The sequence below is a fragment of the Rhyacophila brunnea genome, unplaced genomic scaffold, assembly GCF_057557595.1.
Source record: "Rhyacophila brunnea isolate RB1 unplaced genomic scaffold, BYU_Rbru_1.0 scaffold_11, whole genome shotgun sequence".
Lineage (NCBI taxonomy): Eukaryota > Metazoa > Arthropoda > Insecta > Trichoptera > Rhyacophilidae > Rhyacophila > Rhyacophila brunnea.
In genome coordinates, this window is record NW_028232763.1 from 12,422,107 (window position 1) to 12,442,503 (window position 20,397).

A 20,397-nucleotide genomic window follows, 5' to 3' on the forward strand; every position below is an offset into this window, starting at 1 on the left:
TACATACTGATACCAATTAATATAGTAAAAATCTAAATCTCAAATAAAAACTCCTGTAATCGACAGACGACAGAATTATAGGCCATCCATGGACTGAAACCGTATGCGGTTTCGAATCGTATGCCATACTAAGCTTATCTTTTCTGTTCATGGAAATATATTTTCACTAAGTGTATTATAAGCATCTGATCGTATCCATTTATACCATACACTTACACTTACAAATTTAGTGAAAATATATTTTCATGAACACAAATCATAAGTTTAGTATGGCACACGGATCTAAACCGCATACGATTTCAATCAATGGATGGCCTCTTAGTGGAGTAATGTACGACAACAAAATATAGAATTACACGAATTTTGAGATTAAGGAATAAGTAATACTCGTACAGTTATCTCTACCCCTGCGTGGCTTGAAGAAAAAGATAACTGTTGGTCGGCAATTAGCCCTTGACTGCCTAGATGCGTCGAACTTAATTCGCAAACTTTATCGTGCCAAAGTGCATGTAGCCTCCAGCCGATATTAAATTTAAAAAATAACAATTAACCCCAACAAAATTCAGTACATAAAGTAGGTAAATAGATCGTGTTCCGTGACATCTTATTACATACAATAATTAGGTAAACTTTCACATACGTTTTTGTTACTTCCGTAAGCATATAATATGTCCCATATCTTGTGTGAAAAGTCAAATATACCTAATATTGTCAATTGTCCCGAAACCTAGGTTTTAATTTTTTAATCTTTAATTTAACACACCCTTCGACATAACCTTCGCTATATCAATACAAACTTGTGGAACTTACTCTCCATGTAAAGAGGACTGTCCTTTAAAATTATTTTATTCTGAAAAACACAGTTTGGCTTTAATTTGAAAAGAGATGTATATTTTTATTGAACCCGAGAAAACACCAACCACCTAGATCGTCTGAGATCGTCACCAGCTGCAAGATTGAAAACATTGCCGAAAAAGGCACCTTTTTTCTGTATGCAAAAAAAAAATAGAAAATAGAGCTAAAATACTCTTGTCATCGATTCTGGAAGGAGTTTTCATGTCAAGCGGAAAAGCAGACACCACTGACAAAATTTTATCAGGAAGAAGAAGTTAAAAAGAGTAAATAAAATTAGGGCACCGTGAAATAATTTAAACACACTGAAGGGCGCCATGAAATAAAAAAAATTGGAAACCTATCCCTTAGTTATTAGTAGATGACTAGAAAATCAATGGCTCTAAAATTTTAAACATAATAATTACAAGGTAAAAGAACTTTTTTAAATTTTCTGTTGAATTATTATGCTCAATATGCTCAAACTTGTACTTGATATGAAGTAAATAAAAAACAAACAAATATAGAATACTGAAATGTCATTTTGATTTCCATAGTAATGCTCGTATATATTAATAATTTAGTTGCTAGGACCACTGCCTTAGCAACCAATAATAGTGGATTGGATTACGGATTTCTTCCAAAATAACTTTTCATACAAAACAGATTTAACTGAAAATTAATTCAATTCTACTTAAAGATGGCTAAAAATAATGCGTTGGCATCGTGTTCTGATATATTCTAAAAGTTTCAAATGTCTAGCTAGCCGGGAAGTTAGTTAAAAATCGATTGCAAGATTTGTACTGGACAAATAAGAATATGAGCTAATAAAAACGTTGTAAAATGACCATAGTTTTCTAAATACAAAGTTTATGGAATAATAATTAAACTTTTAATAAATAAAATAAGACACAATTTATCCTAAGTATTTAACTCTCATAATTCCAATGATCATTACCATATTGGTCGAAAGATATTGCTAACAACTATTCATACAAACAATTTCCCGTTTAAATGTATTTTGACAATAATGTCATTTACTATTTGCCTATTCATTTTCTGAGAGCATAATTGCCCAGGTACCTATTTTAAGATACCCCCATTTTCTTTATATCGCAAAATAACGTTTAACATACATTTTCCATACAATGTAATAAATACTTAAATAAACATCACCGTCATCAGCAGTCACTCGGTTTTTATTTCATTCGCTCTCATTTTAATTGGGCTAATGTCTCTGTTTGTAGATACATCACTCTGATTGCAATGAGGTGTATTTGGATGCATAATTACGTAAGGAGGCCTCACCTGGCAATTAATTGCTTACTTACTATTTAATACATCTGATATTTCGACCTTAGATAATATAGTTATAAAAATGTAGTAACTCAAAGAGATAGAGCGTTGCGATACAGATTATCAATTGGCGGTTTCTTCTTCTTTGTTGGAAAGTTGACAACCAAATTGCACCACATCTCCCTATTATTTGAATATATAAGAATATGACGTACCTTTTTTGCATGGTTGCTACATCAGTCCCGTGCAGCATCGCTTCGGGACAAGGAAGTGTGGCACTAAAATCTTTTCATTCTGAGACATTTATAGCGTCATGGAAAGCGGCCGTGCACAAACCGCAGCTGCATATACATGGCGGGTGGAGATGGAGAAACTCAAATCATTGTACCTTTTTAAAAATAGGTTGCTTACTCACGGTAAATTATTAAAATCGCTGCATCTTAATTGTCAATAAGTGTGGTACACTATTTCCCTCTAGAACAGGGGTCGGCAAACCGTGGCTCACGAGCCGCGTGCGGCCCTTTGGGTATTGGCGTGCGGCTCTTTGCCAAATACCCAATTCACAATTTTTACAAAAAACTATTACAAAATTTACAATTTTTATTTTTTGTCATTATTTGTACACTTATTATATTATATAATGACATTATCGCGAGCCTTATTTTTCCTCCGTGATGGTTGATGCAAAAAGGTATGATTGTTGTTGTTTTAAATCCGCCCATTGCAAAAGTCGACAAATATTGACCTATTCTACATTTGATATTGACACGAGCACTTTTGAAATACAATTTTATTGGTGGACAAGCAAAGAGTAATGGAGCTCCTTGCCACAAAAATTGAGGATTAATGGAGAGAGAAAAATGCAATATAATTTCACAACACAAGTTAGTGGAGCGCTCTAAAAGATCTACATAAGGTAGATAATACGATTTTAATACATGGAATAGCTTTCCGTACTCATATTCGAGTCTATATAATATGTATGTAAACAATCATTTTCAAACATGAACAATATAAATAGCATTTAGAGAAGCCAAATAACCGATGAGAATTTGGAGTCGCGCCTGAAATTAAAAACTACAAGTTACATACCAAACATACAGAGACTCTCCAAAGAAATGCAATGAAGGTCATTCATTGCTCACACTAGTTTTAGGGAATGCATGAAAATTGTAATTCATATTCTGTAAAAATTATATTTATAATTTCAACAATAAAAACATATACATTAGTTTAATTCGGGAAAACTTCTGCACTTAATAAATAAACAATTATAAATTGTAATTAATCCATTAAAATAAATAATATTTATAAAAATATACCTACGTATGTCTCTCGAATTTTTTTTAACCGTTGTGCCACTTATATTTCGAGTGCTTAAAGTCAGACAACGTTATCTACAAAAAATGTTTTGTTTTTTTTTGAGATAACGTTATTTTACATTTGCGGCTACACGACATGTCAAACAACGTTATGTCAATTTTTTCTAATTTCTTATTAAATCGTCAGTAAAGTTTAACGCTAACTACATACTCGTAAGTAACCCTTGTTTTCATATTTTTTAAAAACTATTCCTATAAATTTTAACATCATCATAAGCAAGATAAATGTACAATACACAATAAATTATAAAATATTAACATTAGGTTTTAAATAAACGTTTCCCTTGTTGAGTAACAAGAATCTAAAATAACGATTTTTGGCTCTCCTGTAAAGTTGCACTTTTGTAGATAGCGTTGTTTGACACTAAGCCCTCGATTTGGCTTCTTTGGTCTAAGAGTTTGCCGATCCCTCCTCTAGAACATAGTCATGAACGGTCGTGTTAAAAACACCACGCCTGACGGTTCTCATCCTGGGATAATAATGAACTGTCTGAATACGATGCAGCGTATAAATATATCACTTTCTTTATTGACGTTGTAGTTAAGTTATATCTTAGAATAGCCCTTATGAGGCCAATAATAAATGCTAATATCATAGTCAGTGATAAATGATAATATAATAATGCTAAATAAAACGGTGGCCGATCTTTGGGTATTTAACATTTTAAAAAAGCCACCCCACCACCCAAAATCACTTTCTTCAATATTTCAACGTTAAGGGCAGACGTGCTCAAATGTTTAAAATAAATATAAAGGATAATAAGGCTTCAAAATTATATAAATAGATTATCTACAACGTTTAAGGTATGTCCAGGATCATGCTTTTAAAATAGAACAAAAGCTCCAGTTTGACCTACGCTGAGCATGTCCCTCCACCCTTACTTACTATATTACTCTGACTAAAAACAACAATACATTTTTTTCATAATCAGTTCAAAATTGGACTGACTAATCGCTTATCGCATTTTTACCTTCAGTTTACTGGATATGAATATGCTTATATATTTTAATTTCTGACAGATTTTTTCCCAAGTTAAAAGTAACAACCACATAATTTTCGAATTCACTGGTCGGAGCATCGACCCGGCGCGCTCCGACCACTACAATACTCGCTATGGTTAATAATTATTATTATATCAGATACCTCACATAATATCAATGATTGCTTAATATAGACCGTATTTTTTTTTCACTTTAATAGTCATAAAATATAAATATATGTCTTCATAGGTGTGCAGTGACGTCCCTATACAAAATGCCGCCCCTAGGCAGCGCCAAAATTCCGCCCCATTTTTATGCAGTATTTTTTACCATACCTTCATGACTCCAATATCTAAAAAATGTGTTGTACGTATTCATTACTAACAAAATAATAACACTAAAACATACAAAATTAAATTTAGATATAAAAAGCGCATAAATATAATATACCTATGTTAGACACTTACACAAATCAACAGAGTCTGAGGTCCTTAAAAGATACCCCTGACAACTGTTAAACCTTTTATGTTAATTAATACATTTTGTTGCCAACCACTGACCTGATTTTTTTAGTGGAAAGATATTTTCGTAATTGCTAAGTTTAGGTGCGTATTTCTATATATTATACCAAATGATTCTCCACGATTTGCCGCCCTTCGAGTGACTGCGGCCCCCAAGCGACGCTCAATCTGCCTACCCCCACGGGCCGTCACTGTAGGTGTGTACCAACTTGTAAATGTTTTAACACAATATTTCGACATCGAAAACTTTCATTGTGAAAAGTTCACTCTAACACTGCAATGTATTGGTAAATAAATCATCATGATACCAGGTGTTTGAAACTTCAATGCATATTTTGTTTATGCAGTCATGCGCTACAGCCTGCGGTATGCTGTCATCATAGAGAATTATCAGTCACTCCGTATCCGAATCCAGGTGAAGAGCATAAAGAACATGAGCATGATATCTGCTCGGCGACAACATATTGCATACTCTTCTCCATTCGTATTCACTGGATTCTTTTATGATCTTCCCGCGATATGCCTAAGGCCACGTTTTTAAGATTTTTTTTACAACAATGGTTCATATGTGACCAGGGGTGCGCCAAGCGGGGGTGTAAGGGGGTGCGAAACACCCGGGTGGAAGGATTCAGGGGGCGGAAAAAGTCAAATTTAAAAAAAAATGATATGTTAGGTATTCAATTACTTAATCTATTAATTTAAGACGCTTTACAATTACATTATAATTCTGAATGTTATATTTTTTTAAATAAATTTGTAATATATTTAGATGACAATAAAATAAAATGATTGTTTCAATATTTCTTTGACTCATATTTCCGTAAAGGGCGGCAGCCACCCTTGGCGAATCTTTGAATGTCACATATTATCTAGTCTATAGTAATATATTAATAATGAACATACGTCATATCGTTCAATACTTAACTTTTATGGTATTAATATATCGTATGTGATCATGAAATGGTAATCATTTCGAAGATGAGAAAAGACAAGAAACTATTATGACAAACATGTACTTACCTAAATAATATTTACAATAAAATTTAAAGATTATTCAGACTTATCTCATAAAAATACCCCAAATTCTTCATTTTCTAAATTTACACTGCAGCTGAGTTCTTATTAAGGAGTGTTTTAATGTAAACTAATTGCTTACATTAACTACCGTAGACTCCCAAAGTGAAGACTGGGAGATAAAGGGTCGATAGGGAGGCGTTTAAAACAATAGGATTGTAGAAGACCTCTGGGCTACTCAAAAAGGACAACAATGACAAAGAAACTTCTTGTAACAATCATGTTATCTATGTTGAAGTTATTTGGCTTAAGGGCCCACATGCGCCACGTAGGTCAAAATGGAGATTTTTTGGTATTTTCAGAGCATAAGCCTGGCCATTCCTTAAACGTTGTAGATAATCTATTTATATAATTTTGAAGCCTTATTATCCTTTATATTTATTATAAATGCGTTTAAAAATTAATAAACCTAAAAAATCTTAACACCACTGCACATGGTGTACTGAAATATGACTATATTCAAAAACAATAGATCGAGAGGTTTAAAAGAATACTATTTTATGTAATAAAAATACTTTATGCAGTCATCAAATGTTTAAAATAAATATAAATGATAATAAGGCTTCAACATTATAAGAAATAGATTATCTACAACGTTTAAGGAATGTCCAGGCTTATGCTCTGAAAATACCATAAAATCTCCATTTTGACCTACGTGGCGCACGTGGGCCGTTAATGTGAGCAAGATTACATTATTTTTTACTCACGTTTTGGATTGCTGATGATATACATTACGTACCAGTTCTCTATAAGGGGCGGTAGTCTAGAAGTTTCGGAAACTTTAAATTTATGTATCAATTACAAGTCGAAAAAATGAATAAGTTGTTCTGCATTTTAGTAAGTCAGTTTATTTTTAGTAATAATTGTGAAAATATTAAAATTTCCAGAGAAAATATCTAATAATATATCTATTAGCCAGTGGGGAAGGGTGACTTTTGGAAAGAGGTAGGCTGTGGTGATCTGAAAAAAGAGCACACTTGTCAGGTATAGCACTTGTCAGGTATACATACGGGAAATAAGAAGATAATACAATATTACTACTAATGAATAGGTACACACTAATGACAACGACACGCTAATTTAACGAAACTTCAAAAACTTAATGACCACATAAAATTGAGCGATGAGTTTAAATTATGTATACATTTTTCAAAACATTTATACACATCAAAAATCATTAGGTAGATAAAATATCTTTTTATTTTCAAAAAAAAAATCTACATACTTATAGTTATTAATATGCGATTAAACGCAATATATTTTTTTTAAATTATCTAATTATTAATTATTTTGGACAAAGTGCAGTCATGACAACAATATTATGCGCGAATGTTTAAGGCTCTGCAATAGGAGCCTACCATATTCCATACAATTCGATACACTGACTGAGGTTACGTGACGGTCCATACGAAAAAACATCACAGTTCCTTGGGAAATAATTCGACATTTATTTACGGCAATACAGATGGCGCGTTGTGATATTTTTTTTAAACCATTGCAGAATGTTTTGTAATGTTTATAATACATTCCAACGTATTATATGACATCTGTCGTTGGTAATTTAAATTATTTATATAGAATATAAAATAATCGTCTGTTATGAAGTCTTCGTCACTGGTATTAGGTCATTCAGTAAATAATGCGGTATTTTGAGAATGTCCATGCTAATAATATCTTTCATGTTGTCCTTAAATTTTCAATTCCTTCGAGATAGAATTCTCTCCACTCTGGTCATCATCTTCTTGTTCTGTACTAAACCGTTTAAAATTAATATGGATTTGTAGTTTGTGGAAAAGATAGTAATCTTATGGTGCCAAGTCAGAAGAATAAGGTGGATGTGCTATGGACCGGCTAACTTAACCGGCTTGCCAACAGAAGAGGTGTCATTTTTATCACGATAACATCAGTTCTCATACAGCGCAAAATATCATCAAAAAATCGAGGCAAGTTAAATGGGAAGTCGTCACGTTGTATGACATTTAAAAAAACCTTCAATGAATATCACTGTACAAAACTATCCGATGCACATATGACTAAGTACCTACCTAACATTGTTAGGCAGATAATAAAAGGCAAATAGAAAATAAATGCGTTTGTATTTATAATTCGTTACATTTCCCACAGTGCGGGGAACTAAATGTGTATCACGGCTTTGTGACGTTGACCTTTATTCGTATTTGTGACTTTTCACTTATGATGTATGATGTACCTACAAATTTCAAAGGGGTTTACCCTCAGGGACCACACAATTAATGGGAAATGGCTTACCCTACCGGGTGTGGTACACTATTATAATATGGCAAATGGAAACTCTGCCACTCTCGGTGGTGTTGGCTTGTGTGTCTCTGATAATTATCTTAGGTATTGAGGGCATCCATTGTTTGTTCTCCCAAGATGCAGAACTAATCTGCCATTAGTAATGCCAATTGAGAGTGCAATAACTATGTTTAATCAAATCACTTCGGATGTTGATATCTTATTCCACTTACGTGAGTGTGAATTTAGGTGGACGTTGTTTTATAAGTATTTAAGATAGGGTCTATCAACCTAATTCATTCTGTGTGCTCCATGTACTTTTATTTTTATTATTTTATTTCTTTTCTTACATATTTTATTTCTTATTGTATTATTAACTCATACCGTGTTTTTATTTGAAAAATTGAAAACACTTATTTTATGTTATGTCGTGAGCGCTTTGAATTTATAATATGTTATGTTCAGTATATGTAAAATAAATAAATTTGAATTTAAATTTAAATATCTTGAGTGTGAAAAAATATGGAATAAACTTTACTTAGAGACGTGTACGTTATTTTCAATAGTTACGTCTGTCTCATAACAGGTATGCATTAAAATTTGTCTCATAAACATACCGCGTATTCAATATTTGTGGACAAGGCGGTGTACTTTGTGTCCATTGGTTTTATGGCCTAAAGTAATAAAGCGAATCCTGCTTCAAAACTCCTACCACACCCGGTAGGGTAAGCCAGTTCTAATTAATTTTGTGTTCCCTAGTTACATTGATATTCAAAGTTCAAATTTAATTTGATGTAGGTATCTTTACTTTACATATAAGTAGTGAACATTACAAATTGCTAATTCAAGACGTTCACAATATCAAATTTTCCTTTTTCTTCTGACAACAACTTTAAATTCTTTTTATTTATATCTAATCGACTTTCAATATTCTTATAAGCATTTCAGGCAGATGGTTCCGATTATATTAGATTCAATATAAACATTAATTTTATATTGCTCGGTATCAAATAATATCTGATAATAGTGCTGTCATTATTATTAGATATTTGACTTGACTTCAAAATCGAATCAGGTGTGAGACAAGGGGATGCGCTATGCACTATGATATTCAACCTTGTGGTGGAATCCATAGCTCGTGAAACCAACATAAGAGGATGGGTAGATAATAGTACAACGCAGTTGTGCGCTTATGCTGACGACATAGTAATTTACAAGCAGATCCAAACAGAGGATTATATACCATGGTGGCACTATGAAAATAAAAGCAGAAAACGCTGGGCTGCAAATAAACCAGTCAAAAACTAAGTATATGGTCAGCACACGCGATCAGGTACCGCTGAAGAATATAGACATAGGACAACATGCATATGAAGGGGTGGACTAGTTCACGTATCTCGGATCCAGCCTTAATACCCAAAATAAGACAGCAGAGGAGATAAAAATACGCCTTATCTCCTAGAATAAATGCTGGAATGCCTAGAAGCTACTGGTAGGGTCGAAAATTCTAGGCTGAAGAAATAAACTTCTAATATTATATAAAACAATTATAAGGCCAGTGGTCACTTATGGCTGAGAGACTTGGTGCTTAACTCAAAACGAGGAAAATAAATTAGCTGTCTTCGAGCGCAAAATACTCCGAAAAATCTTTGGACCCACGTTGGAAAATGGGAACTACAGAAGAAAAATGAGCCACGAGTTGGAAGAGCTGATTGAACAACAAACAATCATAAGATACTGTAAGTCCCAAAGACTACGATGGGCGGGACATGTTGAGAGAATGCCTGAAATTAGAGCGCCAAGGATCATGACGAAGTGGCTACCCCAACGGAAGAGACCCAGAGGCCGACCAAGAAGGAGATGGGCTGATGCCGTAGAAGAGGACTGGCTTCAAATAGGAAGACCCGGTAACTGGAGAAGTGTGGCGAAAGACCGGAGTGAGTGGAAAGCGGTTGTGGAGATGGCCAAATCCCACCCCGGAATGTAGCGCCGTGGAAGAAGATTTGACTTTATACCTACGAGCACCTACTTGCTAACCTACTTTTGAATCATTCAAAATTGTACATTAAATTAATTAAATTAAACCTACAATTTTTTCTTGTATTCCGCTTGGTGTTTTAAGCTTATTTAGACATCAATGCCACACGGCCATCGGTATTCGGTACAACATCTCACATAAACTGTGATACGGCCAACTTCATACATACAACTTTCTGAACACGGTCACAAAATACCTGATTTTATTATAACTTTTACAGTATAATAATTATGAGAAAAACTACTATTATTGGCTTGCAATAAAATTATGTGTAAAACATACCCACTCACGTAGGTGTGAGATATTTTTTTCTCATGGCATTGCAAAGTGTTTATTAGGAATTGTTCATAAAATGAGAACGGATCCATAAATAATATATATGAGTAGCCAACATTCTTCGTAGGTGTACATTTCTTCATCTTGTTAACGTTTCCTCTATGAATTAAAACGTTTTGAAGTCACCGCATCTTGATTTTGATTAGAGATTTATTAAAACGGTTATATGGAAATGATATGTAGATGGTTAGAACTGATAGTAAACATTTTTATCACCATGGCGCCTTGTGGTGTTCTGTTGGGCGGATGACTACGAATGGTTATTATTAGGGATTGTAATACCGGTATTCCAGTATTTATCAATACCGGTTTTAAAAATCCAAAATACTGGAATTTTCGGTATTAAGAAAGCACACTCGTTTTCGTTTTTGCAAATGAATTATAAGTTATGTGCTGCTAAAATGCAAATATATTGAGTGAATCCAACAGAGGTGAAAAAGTATCAAGCACAAATAAAAAGGATTTCAAGTTATACACATTTATATATTTTATAAATAGATATAAAAAATATTAAAACTATGAATTAGTCAAAAATCTCTTAGGTAATGCTTAGAAAACTTAAAAAACTAAATTTTAATAATAAATATGACCATAAAATATGTGTAATAATAGGGTGCGGTCCGATTCAACAAATTCACATTTTATTACATTTTTTACAATTCTAAGTTTATCTTTGACTTAAAACAAAAAATATTTTTCTTTTTAATGTTTTCAGATACATATTTATTTATTAATACAGTTGAAATTGTAAATTATCAAAAAAATATCTCAAATTGCAAGTTTCGTATTTTTCCACTAGGTGCCTCTTTAAAAAAGGCTCAGTGAAGACTTCGCCTTAAACGGGATCCTTATGCAAACAGCGAACCTAGTGGAAAAATACGAAGCTTGCAATTTGATTTTTTTTTTTGATAATTTACAATTTCAACTGTTTTAATAATTAATAAATATGTATCTGAAAACGTAAAAAAGATTTTTTTTTAAGTCAAAGATAAACTTGCAATTGTAAAAAAATGTGAATTTGTTACATATTTATGTCATAAGTTACGTTATTATTACATTATTTTTATGATCATATTTATTATTAAAATTTAGTTTATTAAGTTTTCTATTTTTTCTCGTGTAGATTTTTGACGAATTCATCGTTTTAATATTTTTTATATTTATTTTAAAAACATCGATTTTTATTAAAATATAATTGTGTATAACTTGGAATCCTTTTTATTTATATCAAATCAAGCTTAAATATTAGGACCATACCTAAATAAGATTTCATTTATATCTAATAATTTATATTATAATACTTCTAGTCAAAAATTCGTTTACTTAGTTATATTATGAACTCATACATGAGTAAAGTTATGCATAATATAATATTTCAATATAATACTTCTTGTGAATTAATTACTTACGTATTTTTAATCGGGTACCTGTGAGAGTATTTTTATTTTATTTGGAAGCTAATTAAATGTTGAGACATTTTTTAGCTGCGTAGTTTTTTTGTAACAAAGAAAGTTAAACATCAATAAAGCAATTTTCTCAAAAAGAGCAGAGACAAGGTATAAATAAAACATGCGAACGTTTCCGGACGAAATGGCATGCCCGGCTTTGTATAAAAGGCAACTGAAATAAATTCATTGCGCAAGAAACTTGAATGAAATATCTACTTACTGCGCAAAACAAAGAAGTTACGCGCTACTGTGACTTGCCCAGTTTTTTCACTTTACTTTCGACGCAAGTTGGTACAAACTGATTATTTATAATGGACGGGTTTCTGACTTACTTATGCGCTGCATCGTGAGCTCTTCCTGTATCATATCATCAGTTTATTTAGTGACGTCTCGTCGTAAATTTTCGCCCTTAAGCTGTCTTAAAAAAACTGCACCCTCTTTCTAATCTGAAACTTTATAATAATCCATTTCGTGCTATTTCTTCAAGTAACTTAAACCGCAGAAATGTATTAAAAACAATTATTAAGGTTCTGACCAAGGCCTGAACAACAACGAACCATAAGTGCGAGTGAGAAAGCATTCGCCACGCTTATATATCCGCACTATGCGTTAGAGTAAGATATAATTTCTACGGCTGAATTAAATATTTGTTGTACACGCCGCCGGTAAATATTGATTTAGATGAATACAGTAATTTCAAAACTGCGTGTTTTTGTGTTAAATATAAAGTTAGTGGTAATTATTTTTGGTTAATTTAGTAGAAAATATGGTTAACTTTACTATATTATGTTTAAATTTGGAAGCAGTACTGAGAAGCAACACGATGATATAACGTTTCATAGTTAAGTTAATAATAATAAAATTGACGTTCTACTGTGCGTTATACGCAAGAAACGCGGCTTCATTTTGGCGAACAATACCCACTCTCTTTATATTATTACTCTGAGGTTCTGACATACATACACATTCAGTGACGTTTAGAGCAGGCACACATGTTGCTTCCATGTGTAATCCATATATATGCCATCCCTAAGTAGCGTATGACCGCCAAATCCCACGGGACGTGGTTTAGGATACACAAAAAGATACAAGGAGTCGTGTGATTTTGATGCCCGATGTTAAAAAAAACAAAAGTAATAGTAATTCTTCCTCCTTCTTTCCGTGACGTTTCGGCCTCATTGTAAAGGACATTCTTAAGAGATAATGTTTTGATGAAAATGTAATGTATCGATGAAGTGTGCTGTAGGTGTATGAATGCGATGAGCCCGAAACGTCGAGGAAAGAAAAAGGACACGCGGTGAAAACCCAAAAATCTATTACGATAATAAACGACCGTGAAAGTCTCAAACATTATGTGACTAATAAGTAAGTACCTAAATGAAGAAACAATGCAATTGCACCGCATACTTCATTTTCCTATGTTGTAAACGTATTCTTAGTTTAAGAGGCCATTCATGGACTGAAACCGTATGCGGTTTAGATCCGTGTGCCTTACTAAACTTATGATTTTTGTTCATGAAAATATATTTTCACTAAATTTGTAAGTGTAAGTGTATGGTATAAACCATGTATAAACGGATACGTTCAGATGCTTATAATATACTATAATGTGGTAATATATTTCTATGACCAGAAAAGATAAGCTTACTATAGCACACGGTTCGAAACCTCATACGGTTTCAGTCCATGGATGGCCTATAACCCTGACGAAAAAACTCACTTATCGACAGTTAAAGATCAAGACCTTCACATTTGAAGGGGTTCTAAAAAGTAATTTTAAAAAAGTTTGATTTTTTCATTAATATATTAATTATTACTTAAACGCAATTTATATTACGCATATTCAAGTTGTAATGAAATGGAACACGATAATACCTAAATTAATTTTATTATTTGATTCACCATTCGGGATCTGTTACCAACACTATTTCAATTTATTTGTCGGGCTTCAAGGCTTTAGGCTATAATCTACTTTAACTCCATGGTAAATACGGTTCTGTAAAAGGTATTGGCTCATTTAATAAGCTCTAGTTCTGCACCTTAACCTGGATTGCTGCGTCTTTTAACCCTTGTTTTACCCCTGGATATACTAGTGGTTTCCTGAACAGCGTATTATGATTTGGCGCCGGTATCACCACGTAAGGACAACTGGACGAATGCCATCTTGGCACCGGTAAATGACAATCACAGACGCGAAGAAATTCAAATAATATGCTACGACTTGACACATAGAATAGCCAATATGATATAGTACCTACCACTTACCTAAACTTTCTACAAGATATTGTAATATAAGTATGTAAATAGGCAACTGAAATGCTTAGCGGGTAAGGAGAAGCAAGCACCCGATCTCGAGTAAGGATCTCGAATACTTACAACTGCTCTCGGTGTATGCATTGACGCTCATTTAATATTGCTGTATTACACGTCTATAATGCGTGGTTCATTTTCGTAGGACACTCACACATTCAAAATTTACTGTATTGGTATATTCATCGTATCAGAATGCTATTTATTATAGGTTCTGTGTACGCAATTATTTTTATTTTAGAATTTTAGGGAATATTATTAATTCTGAATATCTTTCCAAATTACCACGATTGCAAGAATATCATTATTATAAAAGGATTACTAAAAAATATACGACTATCAGTGTACTGATTTAGACGCTGTGCCACGGAGTCGCGATTAATGGGGACGAGTTTTTGTACTCGTGCCCTGTGCCGTGCAGCCTTCCTGCTGTACGACATCTAAGTGAAATGAGTTCAGGAAACCTAAAGGTATTTCCTTTTCAAGATGTCAACTCCATAAAATGCAATAAAAAACACTTAAGTAATAAAGTTTAGCCCGCGAAAGGTGAATGATTATCTTGCAGTAAAAGAGCGAGTGTTTATAATATGCATAAGTAGATAGTGGAAAAGTTGTGTAGCAAAACATATTCGGTGAAAATACTGATTCGGGAATATATCAGACAAACAATCGTTCATCACATTAAAACATTTTTAAAATAATACCTATTATTAATTTATTAGTTGCGTTTTTTTTTTTCTTAATAAACATTTTTATAATAATTTTAGAACTTGTTCTTCGTAATAAAATTAACTTATTATTATTAATATTATAGATAGCTGACCGCAAATCCTAATTTTTTTTAATTAACCCTATATTTTCCAAAAATGTTGAGTTATTGTATTAGAGATATCTACCCGTTATTCTAATCTTCCAACTAGAAACTAAGTATTTTGGCCAATAGAAATAGCTGATATACTGGATTATTTGTTAGGTTAGGTTAGGTTACCATTTTTGAATTCATGAATTTTACCAAAATCGGCTTTGAAAATTGCCACTGTTCCCGCCTGACTTCCAATAAACTTGAGATAATTGTATTATAGATTGTAATATATTGTCTTAATTGTATTATAGATTGCATAATTTTCCCTAAATATTACTCCGTAGACTCCACGTATCCTATGTATATAGTATAGGTACCTACTGTGAGGAGCAACACATCGGATATTAATTTACGAAAAGATTAAAAACATACCTTTACAAGGATGTTAAACGTGTAAACAAACTTTGTTTTAAAGAATGATTGAACCTGTAACATCAACAGACTACAGAGGAATAATAATTATCAGATTGTAAACTTCAATACCCAACTTTTACAGGCCTCTACTTAAAGACTTAAACTATGAAATTCCATGTTATAAAAAAAACTTTTCTTGGATATAACGGAAAATTTAATCAATCACAGAAGGTGTTTATTAATAATATACTTAATTTGGACCGTACAATTAGTTTTATATCGAAAATAATTAGCGTTGCTAATAGTTTTATTTTCTAAAGATTGAACTAATACAAGTGACCAAGTTGCGAATATCGACTTCAAAGTTAATATTCAATTTTTGTAAAATCTACATAACTGTTTTCAAGATTCTGTAAATGAGGTCTCGTTATTAAATGATTGTCTATTACCATTCCACTTACACTTATATAATTACATTTTATTAAATTAACACTCATTTAATTATATTAATTACACTTATATAATTATTTTATATCAATAAGACTTGTACATATTATTTTTTTCTATCATATTATTATACTGTAGTACGCATTTTTGTTCTTTCTGACAATGTAACACCGCTCAACCCACTTGCATTACAATAAAAACTTATCTAATGAATGTCTTGATTCTTGAACTTGGTGTTGAATAACAAAATAAGGTAATGCAGTGATTACATCCGTCCTGTGTAGAAATAAGTAAGACGTTTTGATAAAACATTCATTATATTATATAATTTTCACTTTAATACAAAATTACGATGTAGGTAGATAATGGAACATTTCGAGTAATTGATATTCTTACCGAAGAAAAATGCTATCTTATAATATTGACCTTAGGGCCTAATGTAAACACTACTAGTGTCTGCGACCAGTGGTAGTGTTACACTACAGCCTGAATTTCTTATAGTTTCTGTATGGAACCTTCATACAGGGTATGTTCGCTACGTCGAACACGTGCGACTCGTTGCGGCAGCGAGTATCCAGAATTTCGGAATTGAATACATATTTACATATTATCGCATCATCATTGGATCTACAATCTTGTATGAATCTTGGCCAGCTCCAAGATTTATCACTGCGTCTATCTATCCTGAGCTGTAGTTCTCCGAATTGAAGGCCTAGTATGGTGGTATCTATTAATAATATTAACACAGTCAAGCCATCTCAATTTGGATCATCCATTTTTTTTCTGTCCGGGTATGTTGTTATTAGATTTTTAGAGGGAACGTGTTCTGTGGGGGTACCTACGCGATTCGTTTTCTCCATTCTTGCGACGTGACTCTTGTAATAAATATATAAATCCAGCATCTGAAATGAAAAATTTTACGAACCGAAGCGCTCGATAATTTTTCAAAAATATTGACATATTTATCCAGTAATTTGATGTATTATAATATAAAAATAAGTGTATTAAATGTTTTTGTTATATACCTGCAAAGCTCAGACGGTCAAATGGAATAATAATCGTTAAAATTGTGACATGTAAGATCCGAGCATAATATTGTCGGCACGACAGACGGAAAATTGAGGTTTTTTATGATTCGTATAGATTATAAAAATATATATATATACTTACAATAAATTAATTTTATTACTTTTTAATAATTCACGAACCGGAATGCTATTTAATTGTTCCACGAGACTAAGCGATCATCTTTGAGATTTCACGAACAGGAGCTGCGCTCCGGTGCGTTCCGGTTCATTTCGAGCGCTGAAATATCGTAAGTTTTAACTTGTTCGCCAGCCGTTATTTTCTTATATGGAGCCTAAAAGTCTTTTCAGATCCATCATCTCGAATATATTGCCATGGTCCTTCTTATCCTTTTTTTTTATTGCAATAAGCATAGGCCAGGGTGGGTCTGATGAACGTCTCGTATAACATACCTACTCTTTCTTCTGGTGTGACTTGACTCGAATTAATTTTCAGGTCTTTATATTTCTTGGCTACAGCGCTCGAAATGGAAAAGTTTACGAACCGGAGCGCTCGAAAAATTTCTAAGGATATTAACATGATTATCAAATTGTAAATATGTGTATATTATAAACATAAGTGTGCTAGATTTGTTGTTATATCTATGACATATCTAGCTCAGACGGTCAAATTATTTTGTCTGTGAGACGGAGCGACAACTTTAGATATTTCACGAACCGGAACAGCGCTCCGGTGCGTTCCGGTCCATTTTGAGTCCTGGGCTAGTATCATTTTCACGAATAACAAGTATCCCGAGGTACACTCTCTCTACTCTCTATTGTTTCAAAAGTGTAGTTATGTAACAGAGTATATGACCATATGAGTCGTATAGTATCAAAAGTAGAACTGTCACAAATATATCGAAATTTAACTAAGTAGGTATGCCAAATTATTCTTCTGACCATAATGTACTACTAGCAATATAATATTCGAATCAAAATCATATCTGTGTGGTATAAAATTGTGGTGGAAAATAGGGTATCAGAATTAGAACTGTTCAATACTTTAGAAACAAAAGTAGAACTGTTGAATTTGAATTGAGTTTCTAGTTCCTAAATGTAGACACATATGTCATGCTATTATAACACTAAAAATCCGAAAAACGTTTTTCGTCATTTTCTCAAAATGATGAATAACGCACAGATCTACTTTTGATACTATACGACTCATATATATATTTTTATATGCGTAAATGACACAAACCTGCAACCTGCAACTCTGATACAACGAGCAAAATATAAATATGACGATAATATTTTTACAGTAGATTTGTTATTGTTCGACGATTAAAATAAAATATCTTAATTAAAACAATTAATTCTGAGATTGCAACCGTACCTATCCATCGAGTCAATCATAAAATTTTCAAGACACTATTTAAGGTTAAGCTTTTAAAACTGTACTTACCTATATTCTGAATATTATCTGAACTGTGTACTCTGACGACATGTGTTGGGTACCTATATGTTAAAAATTTATATTATTCAGAATAATATTGACATATGTCTCTATCTACAGGTAATCTAATCTACCGCCTGCGAGGAGTTGACCCGGATGGAGACTCTCTGGAGTTCGGAGTGAGGGAACAGCAAGGCAGTGACATCCTTAGAATAGAATCAATATCGTCCAACGAAGCAAACGTCTTCCTCGCCAAGGAGCTGGATCGAGAGGTACCAATATGTTCTATAAAGTATATTTACATAATGAAAGCTCATCTTCATTTATATCAATAAAATATCTACCTGTGTTTGTGGAATAGTAATGCAAAGTCAGATAACTTTAATACACTTTTATTCCAGGGTGTGTATTCATTCAAAATAAACTGTTCTACCTACTAAGGGATGCAATTATTTAAACATTTCCTTTGACACACGTATTATTAAATTATTAGAAATATGAATAGCAAATTAGAATTACATTCAACACGACATCATAATTATTAGTACAGCCATATTTGGTTAAGTATTCTTCAAACAATATATCAGCTGACAAATGTTACAACTTTTCAACTGACTAAGAGCTTAACTCATTTTACTAGTTAAATAATGTTAATCTGAGAGTTATTAATCTAACACGGTGTTTCTCAATCTTGTATAGGGAATCCAATCCCGACCCAATTTCGGGATTACAATTTGACAATCCCGGGATCCCAGGACTGATTCCGGGATTGGCATTTTTTCCATATTTAATATCATTTTTTTATATTTAAAAAAATAACATTGATAAAATTGGTCAAAAATAAATCTAGTAGGTATAATTTATACTATTTAAGACATTTTTATTGTTAATATTGTGTACCTACGTTCAATCTTGAAAATACATAAGTTTAATGGAGTAAATAATATTGTAATATAAATAATAATGTGAATTTAATATGAGATTGCTGTTTCTGATGGTAAAGACTTAACGAATGGGTTAGTTAGCGAGATTTAAAATAGTAAAGCAAATCGTGGTGTATGGCCTTTCCGCTTCATAAATCTAATTAGTCAGCCAAATATGAAACTGCCGTAAAACGTATGTGATCATGTTGTTAAAAGTGCGAAGCATTGTTTTTTCCAATATTTCTCATTTTTATTAATTTATGTGAAAAAATAAAATGAATCAGCAACTTACATATGGGTATAAATCATACTTCATTCAAACTCAGTTTATTTCTAATTTAGTTATTTGTTATTAAAAGTATTTTTTCTGTTATATTTTCGTTTTTATTTTATTTTCCATAAAAATTGATACAAAAATCAATCCCGGGACTCATATGTATCGAAAATAGCTCGGGATCGGGATCCCGGGATTGGAATCCCTAATCTTATAACATGCTAAGTAAGTATTCCTTTGAAATAAAACATTTTTTTCAGATAAATTCTATAGTAGTTACCGCAAATAAAACGCTACTTTCTTAAATTCGTAAAAAATACCGTTTCGATTAGGCGTAGATCGATAAAGATTCCGTTTGGCTTGAATGTTTTCTAAAATTTTTGAATGGACCATTAAATTTGTCCATTCGTGCAATTGTTTTCAGACAAATTACATGTAATCGATCTAAACAGGTGACCTTTTTAAGCCAATGCAATACATGTAACATTCATTCATCGCTACCCCGGCGAGTGCGAATTCGTTATATCAAGATTGATTTTTTTATCCAGCACTCATTTTGACACAATATGTCACGTACCAAGAAGTCATAACGTGTGGAATC

The 20,397-nt window shown here is 32.5% G+C and overlaps 1 protein-coding gene across 1 annotated transcript in view; it reads left to right on the forward strand.

The window, feature by feature from the left end:
- Positions 1-20,397, forward strand: part of Cad88C (cadherin 88C) — a 73,289-nt gene that overhangs the window by 10,567 nt on the left and 42,325 nt on the right. The window contains exon 2 of the mRNA XM_085960459.1: positions 18,720-18,871. Coding sequence (XP_085816585.1) covers positions 18,720-18,871 — 152 coding nt within the window. The remainder of the gene's footprint in view (positions 1-18,719; positions 18,872-20,397) is intronic.